The 12,908-nt window shown below is 41.3% G+C and overlaps 2 protein-coding genes across 5 annotated transcripts; both read left to right on the forward strand.

Moving 5' to 3' along the window:
* Nucleotides 1–498: 498 nt before the first annotated feature.
* LOC103280013 (sulfotransferase 1B1) lies at nucleotides 499–6,523 on the forward strand. Its single transcript, XM_016996162.2, has 8 exons — nucleotides 499–1,338; nucleotides 2,087–2,240; nucleotides 2,387–2,509; nucleotides 2,603–2,700; nucleotides 4,472–4,598; nucleotides 5,076–5,170; nucleotides 5,421–5,601; nucleotides 6,194–6,523. The coding sequence occupies exons 1-8, from the start codon at nucleotides 1,315–1,317 to the stop codon at nucleotides 6,304–6,306; spliced, it is 915 nt and encodes a 304-aa protein (XP_016851651.2). The 5' UTR covers nucleotides 499–1,314; the 3' UTR covers nucleotides 6,307–6,523.
* On the forward strand, nucleotides 6,068–12,874 carry LOC100560139 (sulfotransferase 1C1). Of its 4 annotated transcripts, none has more exons than XM_003225218.3 (8): nucleotides 6,068–6,141; nucleotides 8,280–8,448; nucleotides 8,587–8,715; nucleotides 8,814–8,911; nucleotides 9,738–9,864; nucleotides 10,253–10,347; nucleotides 11,929–12,109; nucleotides 12,652–12,874. In XM_003225218.3, the coding sequence occupies exons 1-8, from the start codon at nucleotides 6,139–6,141 to the stop codon at nucleotides 12,762–12,764; spliced, it is 915 nt and encodes a 304-aa protein (XP_003225266.1). In that variant the 5' UTR covers nucleotides 6,068–6,138; the 3' UTR covers nucleotides 12,765–12,874. The 4 variants fall into 4 exon arrangements, with proteins under 4 accessions (XP_003225266.1, XP_008115733.1, XP_062813244.1 ...); XM_008117526.3 differs by having other exon boundaries at nucleotides 6,122–6,141; nucleotides 8,283–8,448; XM_062957174.1 differs by lacking the exon at nucleotides 6,068–6,141 and adding an exon at nucleotides 6,631–7,851.
* The last annotated feature ends 34 nt before the right edge of the window (nucleotides 12,875–12,908 follow it).

The raw sequence follows: 12,908 nt of genomic DNA on the forward strand, positions 1-12,908 counted from the left end.
GGAATATATGGCAGTGTGGACTCAGATAACCCAGTTCAAAACAAATACTGTGGGATTTTCTGCCTTGATATTCTTTGTTATATGTCTGTGTGGAATGCCCCTCAGTAGTTACTTTATTTTGTGTCAGGAGCGACTTGAGAAACTGCAAGTCGCTTCTAGTGTGAGAGAATTGACAGTCTGCAAGGACGTTTTCCAGGGAACACATAGATGTTTTTATGTTTTACCAACCTTGTGGGAGGCTTCTCTCATGTTCCCGCATGGAGCTGGAACTGATAGAGGGAGTTTACTTGCGCTCCCTGGATTCAAACCACTGAATTACTTCCCTTGCCCAGGTATGGTCATCTGGTAGCTCAATGGGAATGGACAAGATCAGAAAAACGTCTGTAAATGAAGCAGTTCAAAAACATGCAAATGTGAGTAGATCAATAGGTACCACCCTGGCAGAAAGGTAATAGCGCTCCATGCAGTCATGCCAGCCACATGACTAGGAGGTGTCTACGGACAACACTGGCTTTTCAGCTTAGAAATGGAGGTGAGCACCACCCTTAGAGTCAGACTCGACTAGACTTAATGTCATGGGGAAACCTTTACCTTTGCTAACTTTTGTTACCTTTATATTGACAAACAGTGGTTACCTCCTCTCCCCCTCACACCCCGCTAGACCTGGTGTAGGCAATAGGTCTTGTAATGTAGGCATTGTTGTTGCTTAACTTCTGTTTTCCAAGTTGAAATGCTTGCTTGTGAACTACACTGCAGTCTCATGTTTCCCAACAAAAAGTGTCTGGAAACAACCAGAAGTAGGTTTGCACTTCTAGCTTGCACTTCAATCTCAATGCTCCACTGGAGAGACAGGGAGAGAGCAGGGAGAGCTGTAGAGGACTATAGCCAAACACCTGGGGAAGAAAGAACCACAAGCCAAAGTTCTCCAGCTGATATTCATCCCTATTTGCTATTTGATCTCTCTATCTCTGCCTCCCCTAGAGACAATCCACTCCTACAATCTGATGACAGCAAAAATAAACAATCCTCTTGTGGACAGAAGTCAATAAGTCCTTGAATTGTTTCTCCTTCCCTTTGTTGACCTGCAGTCCCTTCCAGCATTATCTTCTTACTTATCTTCAGGCCTACAATTCAAAACTCTCAACAGGGAGAGGTTATCTGGATCCTTCTAAGAAGAATAACGAACATGTAGCCAGGCTCTTACATTAATTTAGCAGTACTTGTTAGGAGCTGGAGCCAGACACCCACCTTCCTTGCCTTGGATTTTGGTTTCTCTTTGTTGTTTGATTGATTTCCTTCCAACAGTAGAACAGTATGCTTGGTGCTAGTCCATCAAGGGTGAGTATATTTGTTCTTGTTCTTGTGTGCCTTCATTAATGTCATTTCTGACTTATGGAAACCTTAGGGCAAACCTATCACTGACTTGGCAGAATTTGTTCAGAGTGGATTTGCCTATGTCATCCTCTGAGACTGTATGACTTTGACCCACTGAGTGAGTACACTAGAAGTCAAAGACCTTGTAAAACTGCAAACCCCCAAGATTCAATATAATTGGGCCATAGAAGTCATTCAAACTACATTAATTCTACAATGCAGATGCACCCCTGTATCCTAGTTTGACACTAAACCATGCTGGTTCTTAAAATGGAAATGGATCTAACTAAACACAGTGATGCAGTGGTGCAGTGGGTTAAACCGCTGAGCTGCTGAACTTGCTGATCGAAAGGTCAGTGGTTCAAATCTGGGGAGCGGGGTGAGCTCCCGCTGTTAGGCCCAGCTTCTGCCAACCTAGCAGTTCAAAAACATGCAGATGTGAGTAGATCAATAGGTACCACTCCGGCGGGAAGGTAACGATGCTCCATGCAGTCATGCTAGCCACATTACCTTGGAGGTGTCTACGGACAACGCCGGCTCTTCAGCTTAGAAATGGAGATGAGCACCAACCACCAGAGTCAGACACAACTAGTCAAGGAAAGCCTTTTACTTAACACAGTGTTGCCAACTGAGGGAACCAAGGGAAGTAAGCATTATAAATGATTGCTTAAGATAGAATAAACTCATGTTGCCCTTTATTCTGCCATATTAGGTGATGCAAATCAGTCCCGGTTCATTCAAGCGCCCAACACTGATGCAAGTTAGAGAAGTCAGTATGGCTGATTACATTGTAGCAAACTGGGAATCTTTGTGTGCCCTCCAAGCCAAGCCTGATGACCTTCTCATCTGCAGCTATCCCAAATCAGGTAAATATAGAGTGAGAAAGAGAAATGGGATACTGACATTACTATGAGGAGCAAGTAGAAATGGTGGATGAAGGAGTTACAAGGCTTGGGAGACACTGTTAGAATGATGGACTCTTCATTTCTGTTCTTCAACCCTGTGTCATCAGGAACTACTTGGATGCAGGAAATTGTTGACGTAATGCGGCACGGAGGAGACCCACAAAAGTGCGCTCAGGTCCCCATCTATGATCGGATACCCTTCCTAGAACAGTTTCACTTTTTTCCCACAGGTGAGCAATGCGGAACTGCTTCAGAGAAAGGATCAGGGAGGGACAGGGTGTGGGAGATGGCAGTCGTCTGAACATCCCCCTCTAATGTTTCAGGTTTGGAAAAAATAGAGGCAATGCCCTCTCCACGTATCATCAAAACTCATCTTCCAGTCCAGCTTCTACCACTTTCCTTCTGGGAACAGAATTGCAAGGTGAGAACAAAGGGGATAATAACATCAATGGAAAAACAGGGCTAAAAATGAGCCAAAATTCATCTTGATTACTTTTCCAGTTTATTGGTGTAAGCCGGGCCCGTGTCACAATATGACTTAAAAACAGGATGTCTTAGAGCAGTGGTTTTCAACGTTCCTAATGCTGCCACCCCTTAATTCAGTTCCTCATGTTGTGTTGACCCCCAACCAATAAAATTATTTTAGTTGCTACTTCATAACTGCAATTTTGCTACTGTTATGAATCGTAATGTAAATATCTGATATATAGGATGTATTTTCATTCACTGGACCAAATCTGGCACAAATTTGAATACTGGTGAGGTTGGGGGGATTGATTTTGTCATTTGGGAGTTGTAGTTGCTGGGATTGATTGTTAACCTACAATCAAAGGGCATTCTGAACTCCACCAATGATGGAATTGAACCAAACTTGGCACACAGAACTCCCATAACCAACAGAAAATACTGGAAGGATTTGGTGAGCATTGACGTTGAGTTTTGGAGTTGTAGTTCACCTACACCCAGAGAGCACTGTGGACTCAAACAATGATGTGAATCTGGACCAAACTTGCCACAAAAAGACTCAATATGCCCAAATTAGACTGGTGGAGTTTGGGGATAATAGACCTTGACATTTGGGAGTTGTAGTTGTTGGGATTTATAGTTCTCTTACAAGGGGATTCTAAGACCATCAGAAATATGTGATGGTTTTTGGTAACCCCTGATACCCTCTTCACAACCTCCCCAGGGGTCCTGACCTCCAGGTTGAGAAACGCTGTTGTGATGTCTTACTGGGTTCCTATCCCCTGCTTATTTCCTGGTTGCTGTTCTTGGGAGGACTGTTCCATTGGCTCTCATTTTGGGGGTGGAGCTTGGGACTCCCCTGTAGGTTTGGATGAGATGGTTCAGCCTGGGAGCTAATCTCTAGAGGCCTTTTTCCCTCCATTTGGGATTCCAGAGAAAAACCTCTTAGAGATAGGTCTTAGAACAGGCAACATAAATCACATATTTACCTCACGTACTTACTTCATAGCCTCATACTTACCTGATAGTGAAGTACTTACCTCATGTACTTACCATATAGTTATTATACCTCATAGCTTATGTACTTACCTTATAGTTCACCTTATAGTCATTATAGATAATGCTTATCATAGCCTCGTACTTACCTCATAGTTTACCTCAGAGTCATTATAGATAGTGCTTATCATAGCCTTGTACGTACTCTATAGTACCTACCTTTCCTCATAGCTTGTGTGTTTATCCTTTATAGTCTTTATAACCTTCATTCTCTATCAATATAGTTTTATTTCTGTATAATTTCAGCAATTTTACCTCATATTATTTCTAATACAATAAAATGACTGTTTCCTGTGTTCAATAAATATATTTTTGGTTATCTTTAACCAGCTTCAAGAGTGTTTACTTTGGGGTTTGAGGTATAATTAAAGGGTAAACCGAACGCCGCTTGGGTAGCCAGACCTAGAGATAGCCATTTCCCCTAGCGTGCCTTCACAGCTGTCTTAGAATCTTGTTTGGTTCTGGTCAAACTTTGGACCTTCTTTGCAACGTGTGGCATCTGAAAAATATGATGTTATTGCTTTTGAGCATTAGCAGAAAATCTGGACATTCAGGATAAAAACTGGGCTGATCTATTGAGAAATTGCAGCTTTCAAACAAGGCTAATAGCAGAGTTTGGCGCTTGGGCTACAATTTCATTTTTCTCTCTTGGCTCTACTCTGTCCTTGCAGGTAATTTATATGGCCAGAAATGGCAAAGACATTGCAATCTCCTATTTCCACTTCCACCTCATGAACCATGGTATGCCAGAGACAACAAGCTGGAACCAGTTTCTGGAAGATTTCCTTGTAGGCAAGAGTAAGTGGAGAATATAACTGAGATGTGACAACTGCTTTATGCCTCCCTTGATCCCTCTACTAATCAGTTTCTTGACAACAGGAGAAGAATAGGAATCACATATGACATACTAGAGGATTACACAATCCTAAGGAGAAAAGGCTAAGAAGCAAGGTGGCCAATTACAACATTCACAGTTGCCTCCAACAGACAAGAGTTTTTTCTCCCAACCTGGACACTCCACAGATAAATAAACCCCACTTGCCTAGTTTCCAACAGACCTCACAACCTCTGAGGATGCCTGACATAGGTGTGGGCGAAACATCAGGAGAGAATGCTTCTGGAACATGGCCATACAGACTGGAAAACTTACAGCAACCCAGGCTAAAAATTATTTCTCCAAAGCATATTGTTTCCTTCCCATTATAGCCTGTATTTGGGTGTGTTGGGGTAGGTGAATAATTATGATACGATTATTCCTTTTTCTCCTCTTTATAGTTGCCTGGGGTTCCTGGTTTGATCATGTTCGTAACTGGTGGGAGGCCAAGAATCATCACCTGATCCTCTATCTCTTTTATGAAGACATGAAAGAGGTAAACAATGGTCTTTGAAACCTAACTCTCAAATAGGTTCACCAACTTAGATGGGTCCTTCAAATTTGGTCTTAACTGTGAGACAGATTCATAGAAAGACCTTTGTTACAAGATATATTCAATTTCAAGGAACCTCTCTAATGTTATGACTTTTGAGTGAGGGCTCAGTCAAACTCCACATTCTCCCAGTTATAACTACTAGAAAAGTATCTGCTATCAACCGACATATCTCAGTCTTGTCTTTCCACAGAACCCAGCCCGGGAAATCCAAAAGATAGCCCAGTTCCTGGGTGTACAGCTCTCAGAATCAGATCTGAACAAGATTGTGCAGCACACCAAGTTTGAGAATATGAAAAACAACCCTCTCACAAATTATACCACCAGGCCCCTCTTTCAAATGGACCATGCTGTGTCTCCCTTCATGAGAAAAGGTGGGTATCAGTACCCTGGCTCTTATGGGGTGGGATGTGCATAAATTAGGGTGCACTAATTTTTTTCCAGTGTATTTTTAACACTAACAGTCCAATTAAAAATCAAAATAATATACCTTTAAACCATAAATAGAATGAGAGGAGAAGGAAGGCAGGCAGATAGGCATATGACAAAAACACAGTGGGTCGCTGACTCCCCATTTTTATCAGTATTTTAAAAATTATTTCCAGACTTTTTCATAATTGTTCTTAAAGAAGCCATTGCTCTTTGTGATTTAATCCCCCTTCTTTGCACTTTCAATTTTGAAAGAGCAATTAATTCACACTCCTCTTCTGAGGTCAATTTTTTAATCAGCAATTTTGTTTTGCCACAGTTCATTTCACCTGAACATACAAGCAAGGTGTATTTATCTTTAGAGTTAAGGCATTAATGCCAGCAGTTACATCGTTAAACAATATTCACGTGGTTTGGAGATAGCAAAGGTCATTTTGGAAAAGTTAGCAGATCTGATCTGAGAATAGCAGATAGACGCTCAAATGGTAAGCCAACCAGATTAAGAAATTCATATGTGGATTGTTTTCCTGCCTGCAGGGATCGTAGGAGATTGGAAAGAGCATTTTACAGTATTTCAAAGTGAGCAGTTCGATAATGTTTGCGCCCAGTTATTGGGAGAGAGTGGCTTGACTTTTCGCACGGAGCCTTAACTGCCCTACTATACTTTTCGTCATGACTTCCAGTGAAACATGCCTGGATTGGTACTCTGGCCTGTGCTTAATAAAAGAAACAAAGAAATCTCTTGTAAGAGTCACCGAGCAATTTTTTTGTGGTCTGTGCAGGTTTGGCATCGCTTTCATTTTATCTCCAGTTAGATTGTATAATGTTGTATAAATTCCATTTTCTAAAATAAAGATTTTTATGCTGTTTCTTTTCTATTTAATGCCAGGAAAAAGAACCTTTTCGTTTGTTTTCCCCATAAATATTTTCTATAAATATTGATACTCAAAGGACCAAGACTCAAAGATCAATTAAAGTGAATCACAATGCTGTAATTGCAGTGTGATGTGAAAGGGCTACTGTACTCCACCCCAGATGGGGGTCTACACTGAAGGAAAATTGTGCTGAATAACGGGATGTGTACAATGGAAAGAGGGATGGTTGCCTTCCTTTCTGCATATGACTATCCTACATTTACTGACATCATATGTCACATTACTGCTGCTATGTATAGTTTGCATTACACAAAAGCTTTGTTACCCAATGTGCATGCAAGAGTGTGTAGGTATGTTTGTATATGTACGTTAAGTTGGCAGGTGACTTTTGACACAGACACATGCATGTGGTGAAGTTCAGATATTTATTTTGACAGTCCCAGTGCACTGTTCCCTGAAAGTCAAACAGTACAGGCAGCAATATTAATTGCCTGGCCTGCATATACGAACCATAAACATAGCAATATGTAGAATGGGTGGATCCAAATTAGATATATGTTCCCCTTGCTATCAAATTAAATCTTTAAAATATTTTTGTAATCCTCCTTATACATTTCCGAAGAATATTACCCTAGAATGCACACTTGTCATAGAAAAGTGCACAAAGAGCAATATCGTAGCTACAATGGTGAGTGGAGATCTTTGAGATGCCAGGGAAAAGGAAAGAGGAAAACCCTATATGTTCCCAACCTGTTTAAAATTATGTACCTGGATTTCCCAAGGGTTCTTTCCCAGTGTGTGTGTGTGAGAGAGAGCATGGCGTAGTGTTTTGAACATTGGAGTACCACTCTGAAGGCCAGTTTGACTCCTAACTTATCCATGAAACCTACTGGGTGACCTTGAGTGAGTGAGAAAACCCCATTATAGCTTTGCTTTAAGGTAGCCATAAGTAAGAAATGATTTGAAGGCACAGAAAGCTTCAAGAGAGAAATGCTCTATCTCAAAGTTAGCAAACCAGTTCTGGCAATTTTTTCTATAACAGAATCAACCCCGCCTTGAAAAGAGAATTCAATAATTGCAATTCTTTCTTCATATAGTTTGAAGCTTGAAGGAGGTTCACACACTATACAACCCGCCAAAGGGTTGAATGATTGAATCACTTGAATGATTGACCAGCTATAGCAGGTGAAAGTTGTCCACCTGCTTTTGTACAAGAATACAAACACACATGCAGCCGATTTCTGGGGCATAAACAAACTTCAGGAAGAAAGAAACACAGGGAAGAAATCTATGTGTAAGAGCAAGACATGAAGCTGGCAGGTAAACGTGATTTTGGATTCCAGCACTGGGAAAATTGGTGCCTGTCGAAATAAAGCATGGGCACTGGGTCTTTAAGTGGTTTTTATTTTTATTTTTATTTTATTTTTTTCGTGTCAGGAGCAACCGGAGTTGCTTCTGGAGTGAGAGAATTGGCCGTCTGCAAGGACGTTGCCCAGGGGACGCCCGGATGTTTTGATGTTTTGCCATCCTTGTGGGAGGCTTCTCTCATGTCCCCACATGGAGCTGGAGCTGAAAGAGGGAGCTCATCCGCGCTCTCCCCGGGTGGGATTCGAACCTAGCAGCCTTCAGGTCAGCAACCCAACGTTCAAGTCACAAGGCTTTTATCCCCTAGGCCACCGGAGGCTGGTGGGGGGGGGATAAGTGGTGGGGGAACCATATTTAATTAAATATTTCTCTTGCTACATCAGCAGGTGATGGATTTTGAAACAGATGAGGACTCCAAATCTATCAAGCACTCGACACTTGTAGATATTAATGGAGTCCCTTTACTCAGTGCTATGATCAATGGCTGGGACCCCATCTGGAACTTCAAGGCTCGGCCTGATGACCTTCTCATTTGCACATACCCCAAAGCAGGTACAAGGGAGAAAATGCATCAAATTGCATTGGGGCAATAGCTGTGGATGGCTGAGAAGTTTGTGTGAGTGAGGGGCTTTAGCCAAATTGTGGGGCACCCATGGCTTTTCTCCTTTGCATTTCTGTCCAACCTAATAGGAACCACTTGGATACAGGAAATTGTGGACATGATCCAGCATGGAGGGGATCTGCAGAAATGTGCTCGGGCCCCCATCCATGAGCGAATGCCCTTCATAGATTTGTACTATTCTAAATTCAATCTGTCAGGTAAGTAGTGCGAACTGTTTTATCTTTGCATACTAAAAGAAGAAGGGTGATTCAAAAGGTTTATTCTCTTGAGGTTGAACTGCCACCCTTTGTTTCAGGTGTTGAAGAAGCCAATGCAATGGCCTCTCCACGCACCCTTAAGTCTCACCTCCCAGTCCAGCTCTTGCCTCCTTCTTTCTGGGAGCAAAAGTCCAAGGTGAGGCCAACTTGATTAAAAACAGGAATTGCAAGTCTTAATCTCAGCAAGCATTCACTACAGGGATCTGTTTCAATCACTTGACTGAGATTTGAATTGTGTGAAGCTAGCAGAAGAAGGGGGCCCTGGTGGCACAGTGTGTTAAAGCGCTGAGCTACTGAACTTGCGGACCAAAAGGTCCCAGGTTCAAATCCCGGAAGCGGAATGAGCGGCCCCTGTTACCCCCAGCTCCTGCCAACCTAGCAGTTCGAAAACATGCAAATGTGAGTAGATCTATAGGTACTGCTCCGGCAGGAAGGTAACAGAGCTCCATGCAGTCATGCCAGCCTCATGACCTTGGAGATGTCTATGGACAACGCCGGCTCTTCGGCTTAGAAATGGAGATGAGCACCAACGCCCAGAGTCGGTCACGACTGGACTTAACGTCAGGGGAAACCTTTACCTTTACCTAGCAGAAGAACAGGTTTGCCCAAGTTAACCAAATTGATGTGTTCCTGGGGGTTTCTCCATTAAGAGAAACTTTGGTACTATAGGCAGAAAGAATACGGAAAGAATATGGAAGGGTTTTTGCACCCCAAAAAAGAGCGATTTAAAATGCTTCCGCAAAACTTTCATTCAAAACATTGAAAATGTAACAGTGCTGAGCCCACCTAGTTTTTTTATATATATGTTATGCATTGCAGTGAAGGGTGATGGTAAATAAAGGACGTTGTAGTGCTTACCTTGTAGATAAGATGCCAAGACTCATCACCAGCATAGTGGGTTACTTCTGTGGAGGAAAGTATGGCCATAAAAGTTTTGAAGCCTTTTTGTTTTATTTCCACAGATTATTTATGTGGCTAGGAATGCCAAGGACAATGTGGTCTCTTACTTCCACTTCCACCGGATGGCCCTGGCGATGCCTGAGCCTGGAACATGGGAAGAGTTTCTGGAGAATTTCATGGCTGGGAAAGGTAAATATGCTAAATATGGAAAGAAGGAGAAAAAAAGACCCAGCATCCCATTCAGTAATGTATTTGGGAACTAGAATCCTTGGCGAAGAGATGAAAATAGTGTTTCATATTAACTATGTTAATAAGTTGACTCTGAAAGAGCTGGGAGTGGTGACGGTGGACAGGGAGCTCTGGCATGGGCTGGTCCATGCAGTCACGTAAAGTCAGAAGTGATTGAATGAATGAATAAACAACAACAATTAACTATGTGGAGTACAACTGCCCTTTTAAATGTTTGAAAAAGAAGGTGTAAAACAAGCATAAGCTATTTGTTGAACTGACTGTGAAACTTTGAAGTCATTCACTGTTTTCTTTCCCTGGGTTATAGCTCTATTCTTATGTCTTATAGTTACCTGGGGTTCCTGGTTTGACCATGTTCGTGGCTGGTGGGAGGCCAAGGACCATCACCCAATTCTCTATCTTTTTTATGAAGACATGAAAAAGGTAAAAAAAGTCCCCCCCCCCTCTCTCAAACACCTCTCCCAGCCATTTACACTACTACATTGTAGCGCTTTAATTATTATAGTTCACTCCTGTGGTATCCTTGGATATGGATTCTCTTAGAAAGGATGTGAACGTCTCTGCTAGAGATTTCTGGTTCTGTAATTCAGGGAAGTAGACTGAAGTGCTTCCAGATGAGGAAGGAGTCTCACAGTTTTGTTTATACAGTTTGAGCTTCCTTTTGTCTGGAATTCTCAAAACCAAAATCCTCTAAAATAGTCCACATTAGTGGCTGTGATTGTGGCACCTTTGCTTTCTGATAGTTTAACACAGAAAAACCTTGTTTGTGCATGAAATCATTTAAAATATTGTGCAAAATATGTATGAAATACAAATTATTTTTATGATTAGGTTTGGGTCCCATCTTGAAAATATCAATTATTGTATGTATGTATGTATGCAGGCCTGTAGCGAGGGGGGGGGTTTAGGGGTTCAACCCCCCCCCCCCAAATTTTTCAAGTTATAAAAAAAATCTCATTTACTCATGAATTTTAACTGGTTAACCAAATCCCCATGCTAAGTCTATGAGATGCAAAACATTAAGAGTCCCTCCAGGCACTATCTCAAGCAGATATTGACAGGTTTGTAGCGGGGAGGGGTATGTGCTAGGGGTTCACCCCCCCCCCCCCGAAATTTTCAAAACCCCTCCCGAAATTTTTTTCTGGCTACGGCCCTGTATGTATGTATGTTGAAATACATGTATTCAAAGTCACAAGAATCCCAAGTATTTCAGATAAGACTTGCTCTCCTTATGTACCTCCTCATTCTTCTTCTACACCCAATATCTTGCTTGAAATATACTGGACTCCACAATCACATTGTGTCCTTTCCCTTCCTCTTCCCAGGAATTACATGTCACCTCAAGTCTCATGCAACATTTCAGAAATTGATTTCCACTGAACTTTTAAAAAAACAATTATTCAGATTTATAGTCAACATGAGAAAGTGCTTTAACAATATTACACTACTTAACAATTTGGATCATTCTGTTTGAATGTAACTTTCCTCTTTGCATTGCTTGAATGTATTTCCTGGAAACAAAGCCTGCATTTACTGGTGACTGAAATCTCTACTGCTTATAAGATGATATAGCAAAACTATAGAATAAAGTAATTTTTAAATTTGGAAGTTTAATCCCAAGACCCACTACAAAACTACAAACCATGGAAGTCTATGGGATTGAGAAAGAGTAGTTAAAGTTGTATTAAAGTGCTATCAGTACGCAATGCATATTTCATTTAGCAAACAGCTTTTGTAATACAATCATCCCAAGCAATCCAGAGTCCCTTGAGGGAGATGATGGTGGGATATAAATAAAGTTGTTATTATTTCCTCCCCTTTACATACCATCAGGGACTTTCAACAACACCTAGAAACATGAAACAAATACTGGCAGATATGAATAACTAGGATTCTTTTTCCTGCCCCATTATACAAGAAACACAGGGTCTGAACATTGGTTTGAGAGCCATAAACAAGCAACTCTCTCACCGTGCATCAAATCTCTTGTTTCTCTCTCTCTAGAACCCAGGTCAGGAAATCCAGAAAGTTGCCGAGTTCCTGGATGTACAGCTCCCAGAATCAGTTCTGAATCAAATTTTTCAGCACACAGAATTTGAGTGCATGAAAGCAAATCCAATGACTAACTATACCATGATGCCTTCCATCTTCTTGGATCATACTATATCCCCCTTTATGAGAAAAGGTGAGACCAAAGGTTGAATTTCATTCACCTTGGATAGCAGAGAGGTCCTGTGAATGGAAGTATCATGACTGGAGAAGAATTCTAATTAGAGTACAATAGATCAAGAAAATTAATCTGGCATACAAGAAAAGGAATGACCTCTATTTGATAGATTGCTTTAGCAATGTGAAACTAGATAATTATTACAATTATTTTTGTTTTAGTTCTAGCACATCTCTTTCTTTCATTGATCTCTCTTGATCTGTGTCATGGAAACAATAGCTGTCTTTACTGGCTGTGGTCATTTTAGCCTGTCCCAGCCAAAGTATTGTGCTGCTGTAATTGTGATTTTCCTGCCTCATGTGATAAATTTTAGCATTGACCTGCCCACTGGCAACATTCTCAAAATCCAACACCATTAACTTCAAGAGTGGGGAAGATGTTCAGGGAAATGGCAAACAAATTGTTTTGGAAAACAGGTCCACAAAAATAACAGACTATATAGATCTTCATGCAAGAAAAAGCAGTGATTCTTTTTTCTGTATTGTTTTCTCCATTTGCAGGCACGGTAGGAAACTGGAAGGAGCACTTCACGGTGGCTCAAAGTGAACGCCTGGATGACCTCTGTGCCCAGTTATTGAAAGGCAGTGGCCTGACTTTCCGCACAGAGCTGTAGCATAGTTGTGTGCTTCAGACAAGCATTTTTATCTACACAGACCAGGAATTTCAATTTTATTGCATATTGCATATAAGTAATAAAGAAACTCTAAAAGAAAGAACCAGCAACATTGCATTTTGTGTTCATGGATCTTTTCCAGTC

The sequence above is a fragment of the Anolis carolinensis genome, chromosome 6 (genome assembly GCF_035594765.1).
Source record: "Anolis carolinensis isolate JA03-04 chromosome 6, rAnoCar3.1.pri, whole genome shotgun sequence".
Lineage (NCBI taxonomy): Eukaryota > Metazoa > Chordata > Lepidosauria > Squamata > Dactyloidae > Anolis > Anolis carolinensis.

Coding starts and splice junctions, on each gene's coding strand:
- LOC103280013 (XM_016996162.2), top strand. CDS start 1,315: ATGCTTGGTGCTAGTCCATCAAGG. Junction 2,701..4,471: donor TCTGGGAACAGAATTGCAAG/GTGAGAACAAAG, acceptor CTGTCCTTGCAG/GTAATTTATATGGCCAGAAA. Junction 4,599..5,075: donor AGATTTCCTTGTAGGCAAGA/GTAAGTGGAGAA, acceptor TCCTCTTTATAG/TTGCCTGGGGTTCCTGGTTT.
- LOC100560139 (XM_003225218.3), top strand. Junction 8,449..8,586: donor TTGCACATACCCCAAAGCAG/GTACAAGGGAGA, acceptor CCAACCTAATAG/GAACCACTTGGATACAGGAA. Junction 8,716..8,813: donor TTCTAAATTCAATCTGTCAG/GTAAGTAGTGCG, acceptor CCTTTGTTTCAG/GTGTTGAAGAAGCCAATGCA.